This window comes from Molossus molossus, unplaced genomic scaffold, assembly GCF_014108415.1.
Source record: "Molossus molossus isolate mMolMol1 unplaced genomic scaffold, mMolMol1.p scaffold_m16_p_2, whole genome shotgun sequence".
Lineage (NCBI taxonomy): Eukaryota > Metazoa > Chordata > Mammalia > Chiroptera > Molossidae > Molossus > Molossus molossus.
In genome coordinates, this window is record NW_023425355.1 from 72,036,170 (window position 1) to 72,063,683 (window position 27,514).

Genomic DNA, 27,514 nt, shown 5'->3' on the forward strand with positions numbered 1-27,514 from the left:
TATTGGAAGAAAAATGGTGAGAAGTACAGAGAGTTTATAGGTTGGAGCCAGAAGAGACGTGAAGAAGTTAAGGAAGGTTCTGTTTCGTGACATGTATTATTTGTGTAAAGTGGGGAGCAAATATCATCTGCCCTGAGTGAAATGTTCAAAGCTGAGTAGGAGGGTCTGATAATGACTAAGTGGAAAGGAAGCTGACATAACATGAGAAATCTTTCTGCACACCAGCTAGCAAAATTCTTAAATAAATTAATTAAATAAAACACAGCACTTATTTTATAAAGCATTGTTATTCTTATTTATTGAAAATGTCAATTTTAAAAGTCTTCAAAATAAAAACAGGTTAGAAAATTTGAGCCTGTGTAAGAAAGGACATGACAGAAGAGGAACTGAAAGGCCTCCAAGGGCAACAGTTTAATTAGAGGGTAACAGAAACCCATTTATAGAATATTGTAAACAACATAACTATGGAGACATTGCTCTCAGGTTAACATGGCTTCATTTCCTTTATATTATTATTTAGTGTGTGAGCATGGACACCATTCTGCACAAGGTTCATTATCCATAGTACTGCAGACCTCTCATCAGAAAAGCCAAGTCCCCAAAACATGCATATGTACATGTCCCTCTAAAATAAAGACCTTTCAATATTTTAAGCTATACCTTATCAACTAAAATATTTTTTAATCACAAAATGTTTTCTATGGATATAGTTTGCATATTTATTGCAAGCCATTGACTAACCACAAACAGATCAAATGCTAAGATCTGTGTTGTTTTTAATTTTCAGGTGATAGATGGCATATCTCAACTGCTGTACTTAAAAACAGAATTAACAGCCAATTGCTAGAAATCTTCTTCACTCTTTAGCTTCCAAAGACAGCTGTGTGTGGTTGGTTGATGTTGGACTGCAGGAATAGTCTATTTCCTGTGAATGGTGTAATTTCTGCTGTGCAGCAAGCAGTCAACAGCAAGCAGTCAACAGCCCATACCATGCAGCTATAGGAACTTGATATCCTCTAGTACTAGAAAGAAAAAAGGCTTTGCAAGCCATAAGTTCAAGTTTCAAGTTTGATTTCTAAACAATATTTGCAAAATTCAGATTTATAGGCACTTATCAAAGTTATCTGGAAAACAACTTTGATCCCTTTGATTCTCTTTCAGTGATTGCCCCCACCTGGCCAAATTTCACCTCTTTGGAAGAGGTGACTTTCAACTGGGAGAAATTTGGTTGTGTGCTACTCTTCTGTGACCATCCTCTAAATCTGGTTTGTCACACTTCTAATTTCTAAGATACTTACAAAGGCAATGATTTGATTTGATGAGAAACTTGAGTAAACCAGTTCCAAATAATCAGCTTGACTAGTAACCAGCACACAGCTACTAACGCCCACTCCCCTTTTTTCCAGATATACAAACTGGACCAATAGTACATTTCTACAAATACTTAGAAGCTGATGAATATTACAGTTTTTCATAGCATATATGAAAGAACAATAAAGTTAATTAAAGCTATCTACTAGGGCACAATATTTCTTCAATGGCAGAGCATTTTAAAGATGACAAGTTGCAATTTTAATATGCAATGTAGAAAAAATACCTGCTCATAGTCTATATTTTTAAAAAACGTAAGCAAAACACACACATACCAGTTAACACACCACTTCGTATGGTTGGCTAAAAGCACTGGGGAAATATAAAACTTATACATGAGGCAGAAGGCTAGGGAGAAATCCTATTATGTATTGGAGAAGAGGTGGTCAACTCCACTGCTAAAGGAGAAACTATCCAGTATAATTTATTAATGGATTTGGTGTTGGCATGATTGACTAGACTTTCTGACCCACAGAGTAAAAACGTTAACTGACACAAAAGGAATAAGGGTGCTACTGTCTTCTTGGTCTTACAGACAACACTGGGTGGTAATAAAAAAAAATGGTGCGCATCGAGGGGTGGCACATAATGGTCCAGGGAAGGGCAGCTGGATCATTGGGTTAATGTGTTTGTCTTTCACCCTACTCTAGTCATAGCTCAGAAAGCTTTGTAATCAGTAATGTGGGTACTGAGGAGCTTCAAGGTACCAGGAAAGCATCGAGGGAAAAGTCAAATTTACCTTTAATAGTCTATGGCCAGCAGATTTGGGATAATAGCCAGCCCAAAAAGGATAATGGTTGTTAAAGAGGCACTATGAATTGAATACCATCAGGAAATAAATAATTTTCCTACATTAGCTTTACTTTTGTTACTGAATAGAAAAAGCACTTGGGAGACTTCTACCACCACATCTTGCTTTTATCCCTGTCAGAAGAAATGTAACCAACCAACCAATAACCAAACAAAAACAAACACTCAAGCAAACAGAGGGAAAGGGACTAACTCAAATACAAAATAAAAACCAAGGAAGTGAGCAAACTGAGCCACATAACTCAGCTGGACATTTCAAGATGCAAGGAAGGCACACTTTGCCCAGGTGCACAGTGATGGTTACGGAAGAATGGAAGTCTTGGTACTGGACTCAGCCCGAATACACTCATCAGTTTGCTTCAAAAGCCTCCGGACCAGCTTTTCTAGGTCCTTTCTTGATTTCAATTCTTCTTCCAGGCATTGCTTCATTCTTTTATTCTCCTATGATGGGAAAAGACTTGATTACCAAACAAAGGGACCCCTTCTCAGGGCCCCTCCTGCACATCCTCGTGGTGTCCTTCACTACTGACTACGCTTTTCTTCCTCAAACTCCTCTCCCTCAGCTCCTAACAAAAGGCAGCTTCTTGATTCTCCTACCTTTCTCTGACAAACCTTTTGCATTATTTTTCCTTGAAATAAAAGCATTCTCTAAGGCTCTGGCCCTGGCCCTCTGCTAATTCGATACTTGTTTTACTTAGTGTCCAATCTCTTTCAACTCAAGTATCTATTAAGAGGCCTCCAAAATCTCTCTGGTACTTACCTCATGAGCACTAGGTCCACAGTCATCAATTCCAACTTGGAATTTCCCCCTAGGTATGTTACAAGCCTCTGAAACTCATTGTCCTAAAATAAACTCTATTTCCATCACCTTATACTTCTCTTCCTCCTCCTGTGGTTGCTGATCTCCAAGAAGGGCACCACCATATCAAATGAGATATCAAGATAATAAACTTCTTATTCAATCCTTGGCTTTTTCTTAATCCTAAAATCTCACCATCATTTTCCACAGGCTCTAATTTTGCAATGCGCCTTCCTTTACATTCGCTTTCTTCCTCTGCAGACTCAGTAGCACTGCTTCAGATCAGAACTTCATCATGTCTCACCCTGAGTTTTGTAATAACCTCCTAAGTGGTCTTCTATCATCTGGTCTCTTTCCCTTCCAATCCATCCTTTACCCTGTCACCAGGTTCAGTTGATCCTCAAACACAAGGAAGTATGTAAATCATGGAACACTGGATCACATTTGCATAGGAGCCCACAAAATATGATTTATGATTCTGGTTACACACTAACAAATGACTTATCTTTTCTTAAATTCTGTTTACAAATGTCAGTAAGCATGAAAGTTATAACTAAGTTTGGGACCCTATTGTAAATCGCTAATAAGTATATAAGCAAGCCTCAGAATTTTCAACCCAAGGTCACATGATAAAATCAACAAAACCCACCTTGGAAAATAAAAGGAAAATACGATCAATGAAGTGGGGAAAATAAAATTCCCACCTCATTGTTTTGTTCCTGGGCCTTTCCTGAGAGCATCTACTGGTGTGTGACAAGGAGAGAGTGACCCTGTTATGATCTGACAAAACAAAACTTTTATATTTTATTACCTGTTTCAGTTCTTTCACTTCATCCTTCAAGGCATAAACAGTGTCAACGAGGCTCCTAGAACACAAATTCAGAGATTAATAGCTGGCACTGAAGTATTGTTAAGTAATACTTAAAAAGAAAAGCAGCTTTATAAAAATATGGATCCTGAAAACCAGTGGATTTTCTAGCTGATCAGAAGAAATACTGCTATTAATTGTCCTTGTGTTCTTCATTGTTATGGGCAAACCACCATCACCACACATGCTCACGCAAATGTGATGTCATCACCTTTTCTATATTTCCCTCCTCCTTTGCCACTTGCTTAATAAGTACAAGCTATCTTAGTAAGTTGCTATTCCCAACTTGAATAAGTACAAAAAAGAAGCCTAGGGCTTATCATCAGGATTTTATTTCTCTCTTTGAAAGGAATGAACACCACCTAACATATAATGAGAGGTATCACAGGGCCCTACCAATCCTACAATATCTATGCTATAGCATTGCTCTTCTCACCTATTAGACCCTACATGACCGTACATGACACAAAGACAGGAACATTATTTCTGGAAGATCCCACATATTCCAGAAAAGGATAAATCATCCTAGCTGAGCTGTGAAGTAGTCATTTCTTCTCTGGTTTTCTTCCTATGTTAGGACTTTAGTGATCTGAGTTCTAGGTCTAATCCTACCACTTACCAGACCTCTAAACTTCGGTATCCAGTTCCTTCTCATTCTCTCTTGGTCTTATTTTCTTCACATACAAAGCTATGATAATACCACATTCCACTGAAAACCTCACAGTTGTTGTAGGGATTAATATAGCTACAATAATAATAATAATAACAATAACATTATTATATTATTATATATTACATATATTATATTACCTATGATGATGATGATGATGATGATGATGCCAAGTTTGAGATCCATCAACCTGGCAAACATTGCTCACCCAATTCTGGAGTTTCCCTGAGACTCCACTGCACAAAATTTGTGCACCATACTGAACATATTTCAGTGGCTATTCCTCACAAGTCACTAGCATTAGCCTACACTGCAGACTTTAGTTAAAATATATCAAAATTCACAAAACCCAAATAAGCAGCAGCTGGCTTTGGCATGCCCTGTTTCTCTTGCTGAGCAGGTCCAAGCCTGGCACTAGTGGCAGCTGGTCTCAGTTCAGAGCATAGCCTCCCCCAGGCATCTCCACACCCAGCACAGGCAGCTACCAACCAAAAACACTTTGTAGCTCCTACAAGGTGGCCATGGGCCAGGCATAGGCAGTGACTGGCTTTAACCTGCACTGGAGACCTTCCAAAGAGGCACCAGAATCAATACACCAAGTAGCAGGCTTCACACCACACAAGATTACCACCCAATTAGTTCAACAAATAACAGCTCCAAAGGGTTGTTTTGGCAGTACCAGAGCCCCAATAAAGCAAATGCTTCTCCATAAAGTCAGCTCCTGAACAATGGCTAATTCAATGTAGTCACAATGAGTCCTCTCAACCAGTTAGCCTGAGGATCAAACCCACCCACTAATGTGCCAACAACAATCAAGATTCAACTGCAATAAGAGGCCACACACAACACACACAAGGGATACCCCTAGAACACCCAGATGAGGTGACCAGGGAGACTGTACCACTGAACCTCATAGGACACCTAGTACATAAGGACACCTTTCCAAGATTGGCAGGCATAACAAATACACCATTTAATATGTAGAAATTAACACAGGGAATCAGTCAAAAAGAGGAGACAAAGAAAAATGTCACTAATTAAATAACAACAACAACAAAAATTCCATAAAAAGCACTAAGCAAAATAGAAGAAACAAAATACCACAGTGTTCAAAACATTGATTATAAGAATGCTCAATGAATTTAGGAAAAAAAATAGATGAACTAAGTGAAAACATACAAAAAGAGATAGAAACAATAAAAAGAACCAGTCAGAAATAAAGAATACAATAACTCAGAGTGAATGGATGATACACCAATCATCTTCCAGGACCAAACTGGAATTACAACTAAAATAAAAACAAATGGTCAGGGGAAAAAAAAAAACAACAGAAAAGCAGCTGGAGAGGACCAATATAACCAGGGACAGAAAGAGGACACTAAATCGAGTCTGGTAGGAACTGTGGAGGTACGAGAAGGAAGGCTAGGAGCCCACAGACAGCAGCTGCTTTGGCTGTGAGCAGCTCCCTCAAGGTTAAAATCCTAAGCCAACTCCACAGCACAGAAGGCCAGGACAGAGCACTAAATTAGTTATAGCCATACACCATGGGCTCTGGCAGAGGGAGGGCAGACTAGACTGGAATTGTGTGAAGAGACTCGGGAGCCTGGAGAGCTGAAAGGGCAATAGGAGTTTTGTGCTGAATTACTCACTCACAAGATAGTTGCCATCTTACACAAAGACCCTTTTTGCAGAGCCTGGGAGAAAAGCAACAGCCCCTCAATCAGAAATTTCAAACCACCTGGCCAGGCAAGAGAAATACAAATTGAGGTTCATTAATAGCCAGCAAGAATCTACCCTACCTGCTGGAAATCCTCTTACCTTGAACACCTGATAGATATTTTTCATTCAGCTGAGGGCTACAACCCAAGGCTCATCAAGTAACTAAGACTAATAGCCTCCAAACAAAAAGCTAGAGGATAACTGAACCTTTCCTGGGTTTGCAAATCTACCCAGGAAAGTAAGACTTGAGAGTGGTGTTTAAACTGGGTCCTCCTATGCTCATTCAAACACAGCAGAGGGAGCCACAATGAGGAGAACATAAACATCCACAGGAAAAATTTGGCAGACTCCAGGACGCACTGAAAAAGCCAAAATGGTAAAACAAAAAAACAAATCCCAAATAAAAGAACAAGAGAACTCTACTGAAGAAGAGATAAATAAAATGCAGTGAAGCAAGTTATCAGAGGTAGAGTTCAGAGTGATGATAACAAGGAAGCTGAACAGTGTGAGTAAAGAGCTAAACAGCATGAGTAAAGATAAAGAAGCATTGAAAATCAACAAATTGGAAATGAAAAACCACCAAACAGAAATGAACAATGACATAGCAGAAATAAAAAACACATTGGAAGGAATAACCAGCAGAGTAAGGGAAGCCAAGGACCAGATCAGTGAATTAGAAGAAAGTGTCAAAAAATTCATCCAAACATAGAAACCAAAAGAGAAAACAATTACACAGAAAGAAAGCTTAAGAGAACTGCAGGACAATATAAATTGTAACAACATTCACATCATAGAATTTCAAGAAAAAGAAGAAAATAAACAAGATTTAGAGAAAATATTTGAAGAAATAGTGACAGAAAACTTCTGAAACTTGGTGAAGGAAATAGGCACACAAGTACAAGAAGCACAGAAAGCCCCAAGTAAGAAGAACCCAAACAGGCCCACAGAAAGACACAACATAATTAAAATGACAAAATTAAAGACAAAGAGAGAATCTTAAAGGCAGCAAGGGATAAGCAACAGGTTACCTAAAAAAAAAAATCCCCATGAGGATATCAGCTTACTTCTCAACAGAAACACGACAGGCCAGAAGGGAATGGCATGAAGTAATCAAGGTCATGAAAAACAAGGATCTGAATCCAAGACTACACTATCTAGTGAGGCTATCATTCAAAATAGAAGGTGAAATAAAGGGTTTCTCACACAAAAAAAGGCTAAGGGAATATATTGACACCAAACCAGCACTGCAAGAAATGTGAAAAGGACTGCTGCAATTAGTAGAAAAAAAGAGGAAGAAAAATATAACCACAATAAACAAAAATGGCAATAAATAAGTACATATTAATAATAATCTTAAATGTAAATGGATTGAATGCTCCAGTCAAAAGACACAGTAGCTGATTGGATAAAAAAGCATGCGTCATATATATGTCATTTACAAAACACACAACTCATAACAAAAGACTCACATAGGTGGAAAGTGAAGGGATGGGGAAAAAATGTACCAAGCAAACAAAAACGTAAAAAGAGCTGGGGTAGCAATACTCATATCTTATCAAATAGTCTTCAAAATGAAGGCTACTACATAATATTGAAAAGATCGATACAACAGGAAGATTAAATCTTGGTGAACATATATACACCCAATATAAGAGCATCAAAATAATTTTTAAAAACTACTAGAGGACTTCAGAAGAGAAATTGATAGCAATACAATCATAGCAGGGAACTTCAACACCCCTCTGATATCACTGGACAAATCCTCTAGACAACAAGAAAACAGAGACTCTAAATGATACTTAAATAAATAAATTTAATAAATATCTATGGAGAATTATACCCCTGAACTACAGAATTCACATTCTACTCAAGTGCACATGGGGCATTTTCAATGATAGACCATATGTTAGGACACAATCAAAGTCCCTACAAGTTCAAGAAGATTGAAAGCATATCAACCACCTTCTCAGATCACAATGGCATGAAACTAGAAATCAATTACAACAAAAACATTCAAACACATGGAGGCTAAATAGACTGTTATTAAACAACTAGTGGGTTACCAAGGAGATCAAGAAAAGAATTAAAAATGTCTTGGGAACCAATAAAAATGAACACACAACAAAACAAAATCTATGGGACGCAGCAAAAGCATTCCTGAAAGGGAAGTTCATAGCATTACAGGACTACCTCAGGAAACAATAAAAAATTCTGTTTGACTATCTAACCTCACCACTTAAAGAACTATAAAGAAAACAGAAACAAAAACCCAGAGCAAGTAGGAGGAATGAAATAGTAAATATCTAAGCAGAAATAAATGACAAAGACTAAAAAAAATTTTTCAAAAGATCAATGAAACAAAAAGCTGGTTCTTTGAACAGATAAAGGAGACTAATGGACCCTTAGCTAGACTAACCAAGAAAGAAAGAGAGAGGACCCAAATAAGCGAAATCAGAAAAAAAAAAAAAAAAAAAAAGAGAAGTAACAACTGACACCACAGAAATTAAAAAAGATAATTAACAAATACTATGAACAATTATATGCCAACAAATTGGACAATCTAGGTGAAATGGATAAATTTCTAGAAACACATAGTCTCCCACAACTGAACTGGGAAGAGACAGTAAACTTGAACAGATCAATAACAACTATTGAAATTGAAGAGGTAATCAAGAAACCCCCAGTAAACAAAAGACCTGGCCCAGACGGCTTCCCTGGGGAGTTTTATTGAATATTCAAAGTACAACTAACATCCATTCTTCCCAAACTATTCAAAATATTCACGAAGACAAAAGACTTCTAAACATGTTTTACAAGGCCAGCATAAGTCTAATTCCAAAACTAGATAAAGACACTACAGAAAACAAAGCAACAAACAAAAAAAACACACTACAGGCCAATATCCTGATGAAAATAGATGCCAAAATTCTTAACAAAATGTTAGCAAATCGGATCCAGTAATACATTAAAAAATATATATATTCACCATGACAAAGTGAGCTTCATCCCAGGAATGCAAGGCTAGTACAATATTTGCAAATCAATAAATGTGATACACCACATAAACAAAATGAAAGACAAAAACTATATGATCATATCAATAGATGCTGAAAAGGCATTCAACAAAATCTAGCACCCATTTCTGATAAAAACACTCAGCAATCTGGGAATAGAGGGATCATATCTCGCCATAATAAAGGTCATATATAAAAGACCTACAGCCAATATCATACTCAATGGGCAAAAACTAAAAGCATTTTCCTTAAGAACAGGAACAAGAAAGGAATGCCCACTTTTACCACTCTCATTTTACATAGTACTGGAAGTCTTAGCCACAGCAATTAGACATGAAGAAAAAATAAAAGGGATCCAAACAAGAAAGGAAGAAGTAGAACTGTCATTATTTGCAGATGACATGATACTGCACATAGAAAATCCTAAAGACTCCATCAAGAATCTACTAAATTTAATAAACCAATTTGGCACAGTAGCAGGATATAAAATTAACATCAAGAAATTGATGGCATTCTTATACCCCAATAATGAACCCACAGAAAGAGAATCTAAAAGAACAATTCCATCTACTATTGAGGCAACAAAATTAATATACCTCAGAATAAACTTAACCAAAGAAGTAAAGAACCTATTTGCAGAAAAGTACAGGACATTGAAAAAAAAAAAAATAGTGGAAGATATAAGAGCGGAAGCACATAACTTGTTCATGGATTGGAAGAATGAACATCATTAAAATGTCCATACTACCCAAAGCAATCTATACATTCATTGCAATCCCCATTAAAATACCAAAAGATATATTTCACAGAACTAGAACAAATACTTCAAAAGTTTTTATGAAACCGAAAGAGACTCCAAATAGCCACAGAAAACTTAGGAAAGAAGAACAATGTAGGAGAGATCACAATACCGGATATCAGGTAATACTACAAACTACTGTAATCAAAACAACCTGATACTGGCACAAGATCAGGCATATGGATTATTGGAACAGAACAGAAAACCCAGAAATTGACACAAGACATTATGCTCAATTAATATTTGACAAAGGTGGCAAGAGCATACAATAGAAACTCTTTAATAAATGGTGTTGGGAAAATTGGACAGCTACATGCGGAAAAATATAACTAGACCAGCAAATTATACCATACACAAGAATAAACTCAAAATGGATAAGAGATGTAAATTTGACTCATAAATCCATAAAAATCCTAGAAGAAAATATAGGCAAAAAATTTTTAGACATCACACAGAGCAGAGTTTTCATTGATACAACTCCTAAGGTTAGATAAAAAAAGGAAAAATTGATATATGGATCTACATTAAACTTAAAAGCTTCTGCATAGCAAAAGAAACAAGCATCAAAATGGAAAGGGAACCCACAATATGGGAGAGCGTAATTGCCTATGATACATCAGATAAGGGATTAATTTCCAAAATATATAGAGTACTCATACAATTCAATGAAAAGAAGATAAAGAACCCAATTAAAAAATGGGCAGAGGACCTAAATAGACACTTCTCCAAACAGGACATATAAACGGCCAAGAGAAGAAAGATTGCAGTAGGAAGGACAGGAGGAAGAGTGAGTGTGTGAGAGAGTGAGCTAGTGTTTGAGAGAGTGTGAGTGGACATGAAGGTGGATGACCACACCACGGCAGTGCAGAGACATGAAGCAGAAGGATTCTGTGCTGTGGATGGGAGCAGCCAGCTACCACCATAAGCGGCTCTTCAGGGCTCTTCTCCTTGCACCGCAAAGAGGTCCCACCATTACTGAAGATCATGGGTCTTCTCTGGGAGGACGCAATGGGAGAGGCTAGGGCCCAGCAACCTGAGCCACCAGTGTAGCTGGCACCATCGGACAAGAGGACACTTTGTGTCAACACAGAACAGCACACAATAGTGGAGCTCCTAAGGCACCAGTGGCAGAAGCCTCGGACAGCCAGGATCCCAGCACCATCCCCCACAACAGCAGCCCAACCAGAGTTGAGATATACCCCCAGCAACAGACGCTGGGGAGCAGACATCCATTCCCAGGCAACAGAAGCACAGACCAGCAGCTGAGACAGATCCCCAAAAACTACAGGAAAAGCTGAATAGGAGTTGAGCCCCACGGGGCAGCAGCACTCCCTAGCCACCAGCAACGAGACCTGGGGCTCCACAGAGGCCTGTGCAGTCCAGCAGCTCACAAGAGCAGTGGAAAGCCTGAGCCCTAGAGGAACTGGTGCGATCCAGCTGCCTGTGGGTCCTGTGGGGGTGCTGGGGCACCAGAGAAGCCTGTACAACCCAGCATCCCACAATAGCACTCACAAGCCAGAGCCCAAGAGGGACTGATGTGATCCAGCTGCCTGCCCAAGGGACCAGCAGGGTGCTGAAGCTACAGAGAGGCATGTGCAACTCAGCAGGGACTGTGCGATCCAGTTAGCTGTGGGACCTGCGGGATGCAGAAGCACCAGAGAGGTCTGTGCAACCCAGCAGCCTATAAGATAGGCATAGAGCCGGGTCCCCAAAGGGACTGTGCGATCCAGTTACCCAAGGACCTGCAGGGTGCAGGGGCACCAGAAAGACCTGTGTGACCCACTGCATACAAGATAGTTGTAGAGGATGTGAAAATGGAGGCAGAGTGAATAGAAGCTATGCAAAAGATCTCCCAGGACCAAACGGATATTACAACTAAAATAAGGACAAATTCTTGAAAAAAGGCAACAGTAAAGCAGTAGGACAGGACCATATATCAGGGACACTGGTAGGATCTGTGGAGGCATGAGAGGGTGACGGGCTAGTAGCCCACAGACAGCAACAGTCTTACATGTGAGCAGTGCCGTAGGGAAATAAAGACCAATCTGCACCACAGCTCAGACAGCCTAAACAGAGTGCTAAAATAGCCACAGTCACTCACCTGTGAGCTATGGCAGAGGGAGGGCAGACTGGCCTGGAACTCTGTGGGAACACTCAGAATTTGGAGGGCACTCAGAGTTTTGACTGAGTTGAGGCTACAAAAGACAGTGGCCAGTGTGCTTCTTCCCAGAACTGTGGGGAAAAGCAACACTTCTGCCTCAAAGATTCAGACTTGCCCAGGTGAGGTAAAGAAATGCAAACTGAGGCTCATTAATAACCAGCATCTATCCCACATGCTGGAAATCTTCTTATGCAGAACACCAGGGCTACATTCCAAAGCACTGAGTAACTGAGACTACTAGCCTACAGGAAAAACTAGAGGATAACAGAACCTTCCCTGGGCTTGCAAATATACTCAGGAAAGTAAGACTTGACAGTGGTATTTAAAGTGGGCCCATCCAGGCTCATCCAAACCCAGCAGAAGGAGCCACAAACAGCACAGCACCAACACCCACAGGGAAAATTTGGCAGGCTCCAACACCCACTGAGATAGCCAAAATGGTGAGACAATGAAACAAAACCCAAATAAAACAACAAGACAACTCTATTGAAGATGAGATAAATAAAATGCAGCTAAGTAAATTATCAGAGGTAGAGTTCAGAATCATAATCGTGAGAAAGATCAACAGCATGAATAAGGACATCAACACCATGAGTAAAAATATAGAAACATTGAAAACCAACCAAGTGGAAATGAAGAATGACATAGCAGAAATAAAGAACACATTGGAAGAACTAACAAGCAGCATAGAGGAATCTGAAGACCAAATCAGTAAATTAGAAGACAGGAAAGAAAAAAATCAACTAATCAGAAAACAAAAAAGAAAAAAAACAATTAAAAAACAGGAAGACAGCTAAGAGACCTGTGGGACAACTGGAAATGTAATAACATTTGCATCATAGGAGTCCAAAAACATGAAGAAAATGAGTAAGGGTTAGAGAATATATTTGAATAAATAGTGACAGAAAACTTTCCTAACTTGGTGAAGGAAGAAGGCATTCATGTTCAAGAACCACAGAGAGCCCCAAGTAAGAAGAACCCAAACAGGACCACACCAAAACACATAGTAATTAAAATGCCACAAATTAAAGAAAAAGAGAGAATCCTAAAAGCAGGCAGAGATAAGCAACATGTTAACTACAAGGGAAACCCCATAAGGCTCTCAGCTGACTTCTCACAAGAAACACAACAGGCTAGAAGGGAATGGCATGAAGTAATCAAGGTCATGAAAAACAAGGATCTGAATCCAACACTACTCTACCCAGCAAGGCTATCATTCAAAATAGAAGGTCAAATAAAGAGCGTCCCAGACAAAAAATGGCTAAGGGAATATATTAACAATAAACCAGCACTGCAAGATATGCTAAAAGGACTCCTGTAATTAGTAGAAGAAATAGGAAAAAATATATAACCACATTAAACAAAAATGGCAATAAATAATTACATATCAACTATCACCTTAAATGTGAATGGTTTGAATGCTCCAATAAAAAGACACAGAATAGTTGACTGGAAAAGAAACCATGACTCACTTATATGTTGTTTACAAGAAACCCACCTCACAACATAAGACTCACATAGGTTGAAAGTGAAGGGATAGAAAAAAATCTTTCAAGCAAAGGTAAAGAAAAAAAAATAAATGGGGTAGCAATACTCATATATGATAAAGTAGATTTCAGAATGAAGGCCATAACTAGAAACTAAGAAGGCTACTACATAATATTGAGAGGATCTACCAAACAGGAAGATATAACCTTTGTAAACATATATGAACCCAATATAGGAGCACCAACATATATTAAAATTCTTCTGGAGGACTTCAAAGGAGAAATCAATAGCAATACAATCATAGCAGGGAACATCAGCACCCCGCTGACATCATTGGATAGATATTCTAAACAAAAAATTAACAAGGAAACTCAAGGAAGATCAAATGGATTTCATAGCTATCTACAGAGAATTATACCCCAAAACTACAGCATTCACATTCTCTTCAAGTGCACATGGGACATTCTCAAAGATAGACCACATGTTAGGGCACAGACTAAGTCTCTACTACTTCAAGAAGACTGAAATCCTATCAAGCATCTTCTCAGATCACAATGCCATGAAACTAGAAATTAATTGCAATAAGACCTAGCAAAGACATTTGAAAACATGGAGGATAAATAGCATGTTATTGAACAATGATTGGGCTACCATGGAGATCAAGGAAAAAATTAGAAACTTCCTGGAAACCAATGAAAATGAGCACACAACAACACAAAACCTATGTGATGCAGCAAAAGCAGTTCTGAGAAGGAAGTTCATAGCACTACAGGCCTACCTCAAGAAACAAGAAAAATTTCTAATAGACTAACCTCACAACTTAAAGCACTAGAAAGCAAAGAAGAAAAAAAAACAAAACCCAGAGCAAGTCATCAGAGCAGAAATAAATGACATGAAGGCCAAACAAATAATTCAAAGGATCAATGAAACAAAGAGCTGGATCTTTGTTAAGATAAACAAGATTGATGGACCCTTAGCTAGACTCACCAGGAAACAAAGAGAGAGAACGCAAATATACAAAATCAAAAATAAAAGAGGAGAAATAGTAACTGACACCACAGAAATACAAAGAATTGTTAACATATATTATGAACAATATTACAGCAACAAATTCGACAATCTAAGTGAAATGGACAAATTACTAGAAACACATAGTCTCCAAAAACTAAACCAAGAAGAGATAGCAAACTTGAACAGACCAATTAAAACAAACAAAAAAAATTGAACATGTAATCAAGTCTCCCCCAGCAAATAAAAGCCCAGGCCCGGAGGGCTTCAAGGGGAAATGTTATTGAACATTCAGAGAAGAACTAATACCCATTCTCCTCAAACTATTTCAAAAAATTCAAGAAGAAGAAAGACTTCCAAACTAATTTTATGAGGCCAGAATAATTCTAACTGATATCCCAGAAAAAGACACTACAAAGAATAAAAACTAGATATGCATGAAAAATGGGGGCGGAGTGAATGGAAGCTACACAGACCATCTCCCAGGACCAAACTGGATTTACAACGAAAATAAACACAAATCGTCAGGAAGGGGCAACAGAAAGGCAGCTTGGTGCACCACATAACCAAGGACACTGACTCAATCTTGGTAGGCTTACGGGGAAGCGAGAGGGGGCCGGAGCCCAAGGTCCGCAGTGACCTGGGCTGGGACCAGCGGACTCGACTGGGACCAGCGGACTCGGCTGGAACCAGGGAACTGGGCTGGAAGCTGCACCCTCGGCTGAGTCCTGTGGCCTTGGCTGGGTGCTACACCCTCGGTTGATGCCGCAGCCTCGGCCGCCCTTGGCTGGAAACAGTGACCTTGGGTTAAAAGTCCCAGATGGCTCCATGATGCAGAGTCTGGACAGAGGCTAAATTGGTAGCAGCCACTCACTTGGGCTCTGACAGAGGGAAGGCAGACTGGACTGGAACTGTGTGGGGACACTGGGGATTTGGAGGGTGCTCAGAGCTTTTTCTGAGAGCAACCACACAGGACTATGGTCATCTTACTCCTTCCCAGGGCCCTGGGAAGAGGCGGTGGCCCCTCCCTCAGAAATTCAACTCCACCTGGTGGCTAATTGAGGCCCAGTAACAACCAACATCAGCCCCACCCTCGAGAAATCTTCTTACACTGAGCACATGAGGGAGTTTTTCAGGCAACTCAGAAACCAAGATTCTTCAAGTGACCTCTACTAATAGCCTCCAGGCAAAAAAAGCTAGAGGATAACTACCATTACCTGGGCTAGCAACTCTAACCAGGGAAGTTGAGACTTGACAGTGGTGTTTAAAGTGGGTCCACCCTGCCTCATCCAAACCCAGGAGAAGGAGCCACAAACAGTAGAACAAGAACACTCACAGGGAAAATGTGGCAGACTCCAGAGCCCACTGTGATAGCCAAAATGGTGAAAAACAGAAAAAAAAGCCAAACGAAAGAACAAGAGACCTCTACCAAAGATGAGATAAATGAGGTGCAGTTAAGCAAGTTAACAGAACTAGAATTCAGAGCCATGATCTTGAGGAAGCTCAACAACATGTGTAAGGACATAGAGTTGCTGAAAATAAGCCAATAGGAAATTAAAAACCACAAAGCAGAGATAAAAATGACATATCAGAAATGAAAAGCAAATTGGAAGGTCTAAAAAGCAGAGTAGAGGAAGCTGAGGAACGGATCAGTGAATTAAAAGACAGGGTAGAAAAATCATCCAATCAAAAACCAAAAGGAAAAAACAATAAAAAAACAGGAAGACAGCTTAAGAGAACCAATCAATGTGTCTCTCTCACATCTCATGTTTCTCTCTCTCTCTCTCTCTCTCTCTCTCCCCCCCTTTCTCCCTCTCTCTCTCTCTCCTCTCTTTCCATCCCTCCCTTTCATTCTATCTGAAAATTAATGAAAAAATATCCTTAGGTAAGGATTAAAAAAAAAAAAAGAAAGAAAGAAAAGTGTTTGCACAGCAAAGGAAACCATAAAAATAAATAAATAAAGACAAACTACTGGATGAGAGAAGATATTTACCAATGATATCTGTAGACCTTGAGAAAAAAGGTAACTACTAAGGAGGGCTTATGGTGGCTAACTAGGCTCAAATTAAAAAATGAAAAACAAACAAACAAAAAACAGAGCCTAGCAGCCATTTCTACACAGGGGCTTCTCACACAAACCATGCTTCAGGGATAAGTCTGCACTAAGTTGCCTGCCTCTGCACTGAACTGCCTTCCTGCATTGTGTCTCTTCCATCTGAGCCAGGCTTTACAAAGGAGTTCCTGTAATCCTATTTCAACTAATAAGATTGAGGCTTTCACCATCCAATATGAACTGTGCAGCTATATTCCCATCAGCATCTTCACTGAAAAATCAGAGAGGCTCCATTCTGACCAACCAGAACAGTGTCTTTTGGACCAAATAAACTGTGAGGATTTGGAGCCCTCATTTTCATGAGGACAGATCAGTCAAAGACCAGGGGCAAGGACTTCTGTCTATATAAGTTAGCTCCCCTCTGGCTTAGAGGGCACTTTTCTTTTTCACCAAAGATGAAATACAAAAGATGTCATTTTAGAGCAGAACAGAACTGTCTAGCTGGAGAGGGACTTGGCTCCAGAGCCTCCTGGCCCCATGGCTGGCTCACATTAGGGCTTCACAATTGGCTGTTTCACAACTCTGCTGCTTCATAATTGAGTTGTAACACTATTGAGTTGTTTGCACTGAATGAAGTTTCCTTCCTCACCACACCCCAAATTGGGAATTACTGTTGGTGTTGAATTGATGCCAACAACCATGAGTTGATATACTCAAAATATATAAAGAACTCATACAACTTAACACTAAAAAACTAACAAACCAATTAAAAAATGAGCAGAGGTTGTGAACAGACATTTCTCCAAAGGCAACATAAAAATCACCAACAGATATATGAAAAGATGCTCAATGTTACTAATCATGAGAGAAATACAAATTAAAACCACAATGAGATATACTTGAAACTAATATAAAATGATACTGGATATAAACTGTAATTGAAAATTAAAATTAAAAAAACATAATGAGATATCACCTCACATCTGTCAGAAAGGCTATCACCAATAAATCAATAAACAACAGGTGTTGGTGAGGATATGTACAAATGGGAACCCTCGTGAACTGTCATTAGGATTGAAAATTGGTACAGCCAGTATGGAAACCAGTATGGAGGTTCTTCAAAAAATTAAAAGTAGAACTACCATATGACCCAGCAATCCTACTGCTGGGTATGTATCCAGAGAAATCCAAATCACTATTATGACAAGATATATGAATCCTTATGTTTACTGCACCATTATTTACAATAGCCAAGACATAGAAGCAACTTAAATGCCCATCAATAGATGACTGAATAAAGAAGTGGTATATATACATACAATGGAATATTACTTGGCCATAAAAAATGAAATCTTACTATTTGTGACAACATAGAGGTACCTAAAGGGTATGATGCTAAGTGAAATGAGCCATACAGAGAAAGAAAAATACCATAAAATTTCACTTAGATATAGAATCTGAAATACAAAATTAAACAAACAAAACAGAAACAAATTCACAGAAACAAAAAATAAGCTGATGTTTGACAGATGAGAGGGGTATTGTGGGCTCAGTGAAAAAGGGATTAAGAAGTACAAATTGACAGGTACAATATAGTGCCGAGAATGTTAAGTACAGCATAGGGAATATAGTCAATAACATTGTAGTAACTGTGTATGGTGCCAGGTGGGTACTAGACCTGCTGGGGATCACGTCATAAATTTTAGAGATGTCTAACCATTATGCTGTACTCCTGAAACTAACATAACATTGTATGTTAACTCTAATTTAAAAAAACAAAATTAAATAACATAATTATAATATAATCATTTATAACATAAATAATTTTATGTAATGTAATTATTTATTGAGTGATTAGCATGTTAGCTTTCATACATACTTATTATTCCATTTAATCCCCAAATTCAGAAAGTATTACTACCATTCCATTTTATTTTTATCTTTATTGTTTAAAGTATTACAGATGTCTCCCATTAAACCCTTCCTCCCCACTCCCACCTCCCTCCTACTTTCCCCAAACTATTATCTGTGTCCATTGGTTCTGCACACATGAATATAAGTTCTTTAGTTTATCTCTTACCAACACCCTCACCCCACCTCCCTCTGAGGTTTGTCACTCTGTTTCCTACTTCCATGTCTCTGGATCTACTTTGATTGACAGCTTATTTTGTTCATGCTATTCCATAAAAAAGTGAGATCACGTAGTACTTGCCTTTCTTTGACTGGTTTATTTCACTCAGCATAATACTCTCCAGGTCCCTCCATGTTGTCTCAAAGGATAAGAGATCTCTCTTTCTTACAGCTGCATAATATTCCATTTGTATAAATGTACCACAGCTTTTTTATCCATTCATCTACTAATGGACACTTAGCTACTGTAAATAGTGTTGCTACAAATATAGGGGTGCATATATTCCTTCTCATTGGGGTTTCAGGCTTCTTAGAATATATTATAAAGTGAACACGTTTAAAACTGGGTCAAATGGCAACTGTCCCCCATTTTGTACAATTGTCCCCATCCTTCCTGCTCCCACCCCTCTCCTGCTTTCCCCAGCCTAGTTTCCATGTCAATTGGTTGTTCATTTATGCATATTAGTTATTTGGTTTATCTCTTCCCAACCCGCCCACACCCCATCCCTCTGAGGTTTGTCAATCTGTTCTCTACTTTTATGATTCTGGATCTCTTTTGGTTGACAGCTTATTTTGTTCATTATGTACCACAAATAAGTGAGATCATGTGGTACTTGTCTTTCTCTGACTGGCTTATTTCACATAGCCTAATATTCACCAGGTCCTTCCAAGTTGTCTCAAAGGGTAAGAGATCTCTTTCATACCACTGTAAAGTATTCCATTGTGTAAATGTACCACAGCTTTTTCATCCACTGATCTATTATTGAACACATGGTCTGTTTCCAGATCTTGGCTATTATAAAGAGCGCTGCTATAATTATAGGGGTGCATATATTCTTCCCGAGTTGTGTTTCAGGTTTCTCAGGATATATTCCAAGAACTGGGATCACTGGGACAAATGACAGTTCCATTTTTAATATTTTCAGAAAACACCATGTTGTTTTCCATAGTGGCTGCACCAATCTGCATCCCCACCAACAGTGTGCTAGAGTTGCCTTTCCTCCACATCCTCGCCAGCATTTGTTGTTTGAGGATTTGTTGATTGTCGCCATTCTGGCAAGTGTGAGGTGATATCTCATAGTCATTCTAATTTGCATCTCTCTGATGATTAGAGATGTTGAGCATTTTTTCACATGTCTTCTGACCATTTGTATGTCCTGTTTGAAGAAGTATCTATTCAGGTACTCTGCCCATTTTTTACTTGGATTTTTTGTCTTCCTTTGTTGAGTTGTATGAATACTCTATATATACTGGATATCAACTACTCTATATATACTGGATATCAACCCCATATTTGATGTATCATTGGCAAATATGTCCTCCCAGAGAGTGGGTTCACTTTTCATTTTGATGCTGGTTTCTTTTGCCATGCAGAAGGTTTTAAGTTTGATGTAGTTCTATTTATTAATTTTTTTCTTTGTTATTCTTGACTAGGTTATGTATCGGTGAAAATTCCACTACATATGATGTCTGAGATTTTTCTGCCTACATTTTCTTCTAGGATTTTTATGGTTTCACAGGTTACATTTAAGTATTTTATCCATTTTGAGTTTATTCTTGTTTATGGTGTAAATTGGTGGTCTAGTTTTATTTTTTATTTATTTATTTATTTTTTGCATAGCTGTCCAATTTTTCCAGCACCATTTATTGAAAAGACTGTCTTTTCTTCATTGTATGGTCTTGCGTCCTTTGTTGAATATTAGTTGTGCATACTCCCTTGTGTTAATATTTGGGTTCTCTGTTATGTTCCATTGATCTATATGTCCATTCTTGTACCAGCACCAAGATGTTTTGATTATGATGGTTTTGTAGTATAACATGATATTATGATCCCTCCCACTTCCTTATTCTTTTTCAAAATTGCCGTTGCTATTTGGAGTCTTTTATGGTTCCATATAAACTTTTGGAGTATTTGCTGTAGATCTGTGAAATATGCCGTTGGTAATTTAATAAGGATAGCATTAAATCTGTAGTTTGGTTTGGGTAGTATGGACATTTTAATGATGTTGATTTTTCCGATCCATGAACATGATATACGTTTTTACTTTTTTATATCTTCTTCTATTTCTTTTGTCAATATCTTGTAGTTTGCTGAGAACAGGTCTTTTCCCTCCTTGGTTAAGTTTATTCATAAGAATCTTATTTTTTTGTTGTAAAGAGAAATGATTTTTTTTTTTTTTTTAGTGTCATTTTCTGAGTATTCATTACTGGTGTATAAGAATGCCATCAATTTCTGGATGTTAATTTTGTAGCCTGTTACTTTGCCAAATTTATTCATTAAATGTGGTAGATTTTTGATGGAGTTATTAGGGTTTTCTATGTGTAATATCATGTAATCTGCAAATACTGGCAGTTTCAATTCCACCCTTCCAATTTCGATGCCGTTTATTTTTTCTTCTTGTCTAATTGTTGTGGCTGAGACTTCCAGTACTATGTTGAATAAGAGTGGTAAAAGTAGGCATCCCTGTCTTGTTCCTGTTATTAAGGGAAATGCTTTTAGTTTTTGTCCACTATGATGTAGGCAGTAGGTTTTTCACATATGGCCTTTATTATGTCGAGATATGATCCCTCTATTCCCAGATTGCTGAGTGTTTTTATCATAAATTGGTTCTGGATTTTGTCAAATGCTTTTTCCACATCTGATTGTTTTACCTTTTATTTCACTTGTGTGGTGTATCACATTTATTGATTTTCAAATATTGTCTCATCCTGCATCGCTGGGATTAATCCCACTTGGTCATGGTGAATACTTTTTTTAATATATTGCTGGATACAATTTGCTAATATTTTCTTGAGGAATGTGGCATCTATGTTAATCAGGGATATTGGTCTGTAGTTTTCTTTCATTTTAGTCTTTATCTGGTTTTGGAATTAGCATTATGCTGGCCTCAAAATGATCTTCAAAGTCTTTCTTCCCCTTGGATTTTCTAGAATAGTTTGAGGAGAATAGGTGTTAGTTCCTCTTTGAATGTTTGGTAAAATTCTCCTGTGAAGTCATCTGGACCTGGGCTTTTGTTTGCTGAGAATTTATTAATTACAGCTTCCATTTCCTTCGTTGTTATTTGTCCAAGTTCTCTGTCTCTTCTCATTTCAGTTTTCATAGACTGTATGATTCTAGGAATTTGTCCATTTCACCTAGGTTTTCCAGTTTGTTGGTGTATAATTCTTCACAATATTTTCTAACAACCCTTTCTATTTCTGTGGTGTCAGTTGTTACTTTTCCTCTTTTGTTTTTCGTTTTGTTTATTTGGATCCTCTCTCTTTGTTTCTTACTTCAAAGAACCAGCTCCTGGTTTTGTTTATCTTTTGTTTTTGTTTTTTTTTTGTTTTTTTTTTGCTATATGTCAGTATTTCCTCTCTTACCTTTATTATTTCTCTCCTACTTACTCTGGTTTGTTCTTTTTGTTCACTTTCTAGTTCTTTAAATTGTAAGTTAGATAGTGTATTAGAAACTTTTATTGTTTCCTGAGGTTGGCTTGTAATGCTATGAACTTCCCTCTCACAACTGCTTTCACTGCATCCCATAAATTTTGTGTGGTTGTGTTCATTTTCATTGATTTCCAGGAAGTTTTTAATTTCTTCCTTGATTTTCTTGGTAACCCATTCGTTGTTTAATAATATGCTATTTAGCCTCGATGTGTTTAAATTGAGTGTTTTCATTGTAATTAATTTCTAGTTTCATGCTTTTGTGATCTGAAAAGATGCTTTATATGACTTCAATCTTCTTGAACTGGTAGAGACTTAGTTTTTGTCCTAACATATGGTCTGTCTCTGATAATGTTCTGTGTGCATTTAAGAATGTATATTGTACCATTTTAGGGTGTAATTATCTGTAAATATCTATTAAATTTATCTGATCTACAGTGCCATTTAGAATATCTGTTTCCTTGTTAATTTTTTTATCTACATGATCTATCTAGTGATGTCAGTGGGGTGTTGAAGTCACCTCCTATGATTGTATTTCTGTCATTTTCTCCCTTAAAATCCTCCAGAAGTTTTTAATATATTTTGGAGCACTTATATTGGGTGCATATATGTTTACCAAGGTTATATCCTCATGTTGGGTTGATCCTTTTAATATTATGTAGTGTCCTTTTTTGTCTTTTGTTATGGCCTTACGTTTGAAGTCAATTTGATCAGATATAATTATTGCTACATGAGCTTTTTTTAATATTTCCTTTTTCATGAAAAATTTTTTCATCCCTTCACTTTCATGCTTTGTGAGTCTTGTTCTGAGGTGGGTCTCTTATTGAGAACACCTATATGAATCATGCTTTCTTATCCATTCAACTACCCTGTGTCTTTTGAATGGAACATTTAATCCATTTACATTTAAGGTTTTATTAACATGTACCTATTTATTGTCATTTTGTTTATTATGGTTATGTTTCTCTTCCTATTTCTTCTACAAATTACAAACAGTCTTTTTAATATTTCTTGCAGTGCTGGTGCTAACATATTCCCTTAGCCTCTTTTTGTCTGGGAAACTCTTTATTTCACCTTCTATTTTGAATGATAGCCTTGTTGGATAGAGTGGTCTTCAGTTCAGATCCTTGTTTTTCATTACCTTGATTACTTCATGCCATTCCCTTTTGGACTTTAGTGTTTCTGTTGAGAAGTCAGATGATAGTCTTATGGCGGTTCCTTTGTAGGTAACCTGTTGCTTATCTCTTGCTGCATTTAGGATTCTCTCTTTGTCTTTAATTTTTGGCATTTTAATTATTATGTGTCTTGGCAATGACCTCTTAGGTTATTCTTACTTGGGGTTCTCTGAGCTCCGTGAACTTGCATGCCTTTTTTCTTCATCAAGTTAAGGAAGTTTTCTGTCACTATTTTTTTAAATAGATTGTCTAACCTGTGCTCATTTTCTTCTTCTTCTGGCACTCCTGTGATTTGGATGTTATTACGCTTCATATTGTCCCACAGCTCTCTTAAATGGTCTCCTGTTTTTAAATTTTTTTTTTCTTTTTGGTTCTCTGATTGGGTGATTTTTTTTTTCTACCCTGTCTTCTAATTTTCTGATCTGATTCTCAGCTTCCTGTAATCTGCTGGTTATTTCTTCCAATACGTTATTTATTTCTGTTATGTCATTGTGCTTTTCTGCTTGGTTGTTTTTCATTTCTAATTGGTTGATTTTCATTGTTTCTATATTTTTACTCATGCTGTTGAGCTTCCTCGTAATCCTTACTCTGAACTCTATATCTGATAACTTGCTTATCACCATTTCATTTAGCCCTTCTTCTGTAAAATTTTCTTGTTATTTCATTTGGGACTTGTTTCTTTTTTTCCCCACTATTTTGGCTGTTTCAGCAGGGTTTCGAGCCTGTCAAAATCTCCCTGTGGATATCAATCTTCCTCAGATGTGGCTCCCTCTGCTGGGTTTAGATATGTATGGAGGGAACCAAGATGAACCCCAGTGTCTGGTCTTATATGACCAGGTAGAATTGCAGGGCAGGCAAATATTCAGGTATCCCAGAGCCTCTGCCTGCAGGCTGACTGTTAGTCTCAGTCACTTACTGAGCCTCAGGTTGTAGCCCTAAGCTGAATGAAAACTCCCCAAGGTGGGCAGGATAAGAGGATTTCCCATGGGTGAGGCAATTGCTTCCTTCCGGACTAAAGCTGCTTTGAGGGGAAACCTCTGCCTGAAGAAAATGGTTTCTGCAGTACAGGTTAATGAATCGGCACATAGTCTGGTCAGCCACTTCCACAGCTCTGACCTCAGGGTCTCAAATCCCAAAGATCCTGAGCTGGGCTGAAGGTTCAGAGCATGCAGGGACTCATCTCTGCCTGCCGACTTGCTGGTAGTCTCTGACAATTATGAACCTCAAGTTGCAGTTCTGTGCTAGGTGCTGACTCCTCCTGGAGGTTGAGGTTAAATTCCAATGTGTAGGATAGTTGTTTCCCCCTGGGCTATAGCTGCATTGATGTGAAAACTCTGCCTGAGAAAAATGGTTTCTGCAGCCTAGGTTGTGGCTTAGCCCAGGTGCCCAGGAAGCCTCCTTCACAGCTTGGTTCCCAGATCCACAGAACCCAGGCTCAAAGCATTCAGAGACTTGTCTGCCTACTGGCTAGCTGGTAGTCTCTGCCAGTTAATGAGACTCAGGCTGTGCTTCTCCCAGCCTGGTGGTGTTAAATTCCAAAGGGTAGGGCAGATGCTTCCCCCTACTCCCAGGCTGAAGCCCCTCTGATGGAAGAAGACTGCCTGAGAAAAAGGTTTCTGTAGCGTGGGGGAATAACTCAGCATAGGGCTTCTGATGGCCTCCTTCCTTGGTCTCTCCCCAGTGCCACGAATCCCCAACTCTCTTCCCACAGTTCCAATTCAGTCTACCCTCCCTCTGCTGGAGCCCAAAGAGAGTGGCTGTAGCTATAATTTAGTTCACTGGCCCTTCAGGTGGGTGACTGTGTTGCCAGCGCCTCTTCCTACTGGACATAATCTTTGCTCTGTGTTTTTTATAGCCAGGTGTTATGTGGCCACCTTTTCTTGTTCTACCACTTTGTGATGGAGAGTTGGCTTGGGGTAAAACCCCCAACTTCTTAGAAGAATCTTCTCACAGATGAAATAGCTTTCAGCTGCTGTCTGTGGGAGCCCAGCCAGCCCTCTCAATGCCTCTGCAGTTCCTAGCAGTCTCAATTTGGGCTCCTCTTAAAGTCCCTGTTTATAATGGTTCTCTCTATCTGCTCTACAGTTGGTTATTCCAGACTACTTTTCTTTATTTTAGTTGTAATTCCAGTTTGGCCCTGGGAGATGGTCAGTGTAGCTTCCTTTCACTCTGCCACCATTTTTCCTATGTTACTATCATACCATTTTAAAGATGAGGAAACTGAGACGCAGATAGGTGAAGGACTTGCCCCAGGTCACACAGACAACAAGTAGTAGAATTTGGAGTTGAACCAAGACTGTTCTCATAAATCCAAGTGCTTTACCATTTGACTGTAACACTTCATACACCAGATGAAAAAGTACTGTGCACTGATGATGGCAAGCACTTTGAAATATACTGTCTGCTGAAAATTTACGCTTGACTTCAGAAATGACTCAAGTTTAGACAAATGAATTATTGGGTTACTTTGTGTTTATTGTAAGAGCCATAAGGTATTCAACCTGAATTCCTCCTACTAGGTCACCCTCACTACTGTGCAAAGGTAGGGCTTATCTCACTGGATTGCTGTAGGATTTCACATAAGGTAAAGTCAATGAAAGCCTAGTGCTTGACTGAATAAATGTGAGAAGCATCCTTCTGGGCAGGGAAATTGGTACCATGGCCTTCCCAGATGTCTTGTGCATCCATGTAGAGTGATATTCTATGTACCCTGAAGCACCTTACTGTATGTAGGAATGGGCTCCAGGGGCAGCCACTATGAAGAGATTTCTGCCACCTATATTGATGCTTCCCCTTTTCCTTTGCTAGAGGGGTGATCTCTCCCAAGGCTCCCAACTGTATAATCAGCAAAAAGGGCCACATTCCCAGACAAGAAGGGACAGTCCCTCAGTGTAGGATTTGCAAGAACCACATTGCCCCGCCAGAATCTTCTTTCTAGTCCCTAGAGAAATCAGAAAAGGTTTAGCCTACTCTGCTTACTTTTCTTCAGTGATGGTCTGTCCATTGCTTCTGGTTTCTTCGATAATGAGTTTCTCTTCCTCGGGGAGTAAGACTTGTGGAACTGAATCTTTGCAAGTGCCTACAAATAGGGTGGAGAAGGAAGTTACTAAGGAGAACTACTTATAGGTCTCAGTTCCCTTCTTCTATTATTATGGAAGGGTCTTTGTTAATAGCATATTGCAACCTTGCTCCCAGAGAATAGTCACCTAACATTTAATGACTAAATCTTCTTGATCAGTGAAAATTATAAATCACCAAATGTACTGATGAAATCTTGAGGAAGAGAGAATTTTGTACTCAGAAAAATAATGTGAAAGGGCCACTGTGATACCTGTCCTCAACTACAACCCCATATTTTCCTGTTTTGCCTCTTCTACAGCAAAAAGCTGACCAGTGATCATTTGTCTCTGCACAGCTCTAGAGAATATCACACCACATCCTATGCTATAGTATTATATAATTTTAGTAAATTGAAAGTAGCACTGCACTGAGACACAACATGCTTAAAGGGCCTCAGAAGTATCTCTCACTCCCCTCATTTGTTTTTTTTATACAGGCATATAGGGTAGGGTAGGGTCAGACAAGACTATTTTGATCAAGGGTTAAGCAACAGTTAGGAGATTATCACTTCAGCAGCAAAAATGCAGGCATCCTTATTTCTCTCTCCTCAGACTGTCTTCAGGATTCGGGATAGAAGAGGTGAAAGAACAGACATAGTATCTAACCAAACAACTCTACTACATATCCAACCTTCTCCTCATTTCTGGATCCTTTTTCTCAGAGCTCAAGTCCTTAATCTTAAGTTTTCTCAAGCCACTGGTTTCTTCTCTTCTAAGTCAAGCTCCTTTGAGTTGTGAACATTCACTGCCTTCATTTGATTACCTTCTCTTTCCTGCAGTGGATGTGGCTCCACCTCATAGCACTTAGTAGGTACTTAGTAAATGGATGGCAAACTGACTGGCCCACCAACAGACTGAATGCAGCAAGAAATAATAACAATCAGTTCTAGGGAAACAGAATTCT

The 27,514-nt window shown here is 38.6% G+C and overlaps 1 protein-coding gene across 2 annotated transcripts in view; it reads right to left on the minus strand.

Annotated features, from left to right (window-relative positions):
* Positions 1–326: 326 nt before the first annotated feature.
* The window catches only part of ARHGEF6 (Rac/Cdc42 guanine nucleotide exchange factor 6), a 293,880-nt gene continuing 266,692 nt past the window's right edge, over positions 327–27,514 (minus strand). For both annotated transcript variants that reach the window (XM_036270036.1, XM_036270035.1), the window contains exons 20-22: positions 26,471–26,570; positions 3,792–3,846; positions 327–2,622 (exon numbers count right to left, since the gene is read on the minus strand). In XM_036270036.1, the coding sequence (XP_036125929.1) occupies positions 2,482–2,622; positions 3,792–3,846; positions 26,471–26,570 (296 nt within the window). In that variant the 3' untranslated portion in view covers positions 327–2,481. The remainder of the gene's footprint in view (positions 2,623–3,791; positions 3,847–26,470; positions 26,571–27,514) is intronic.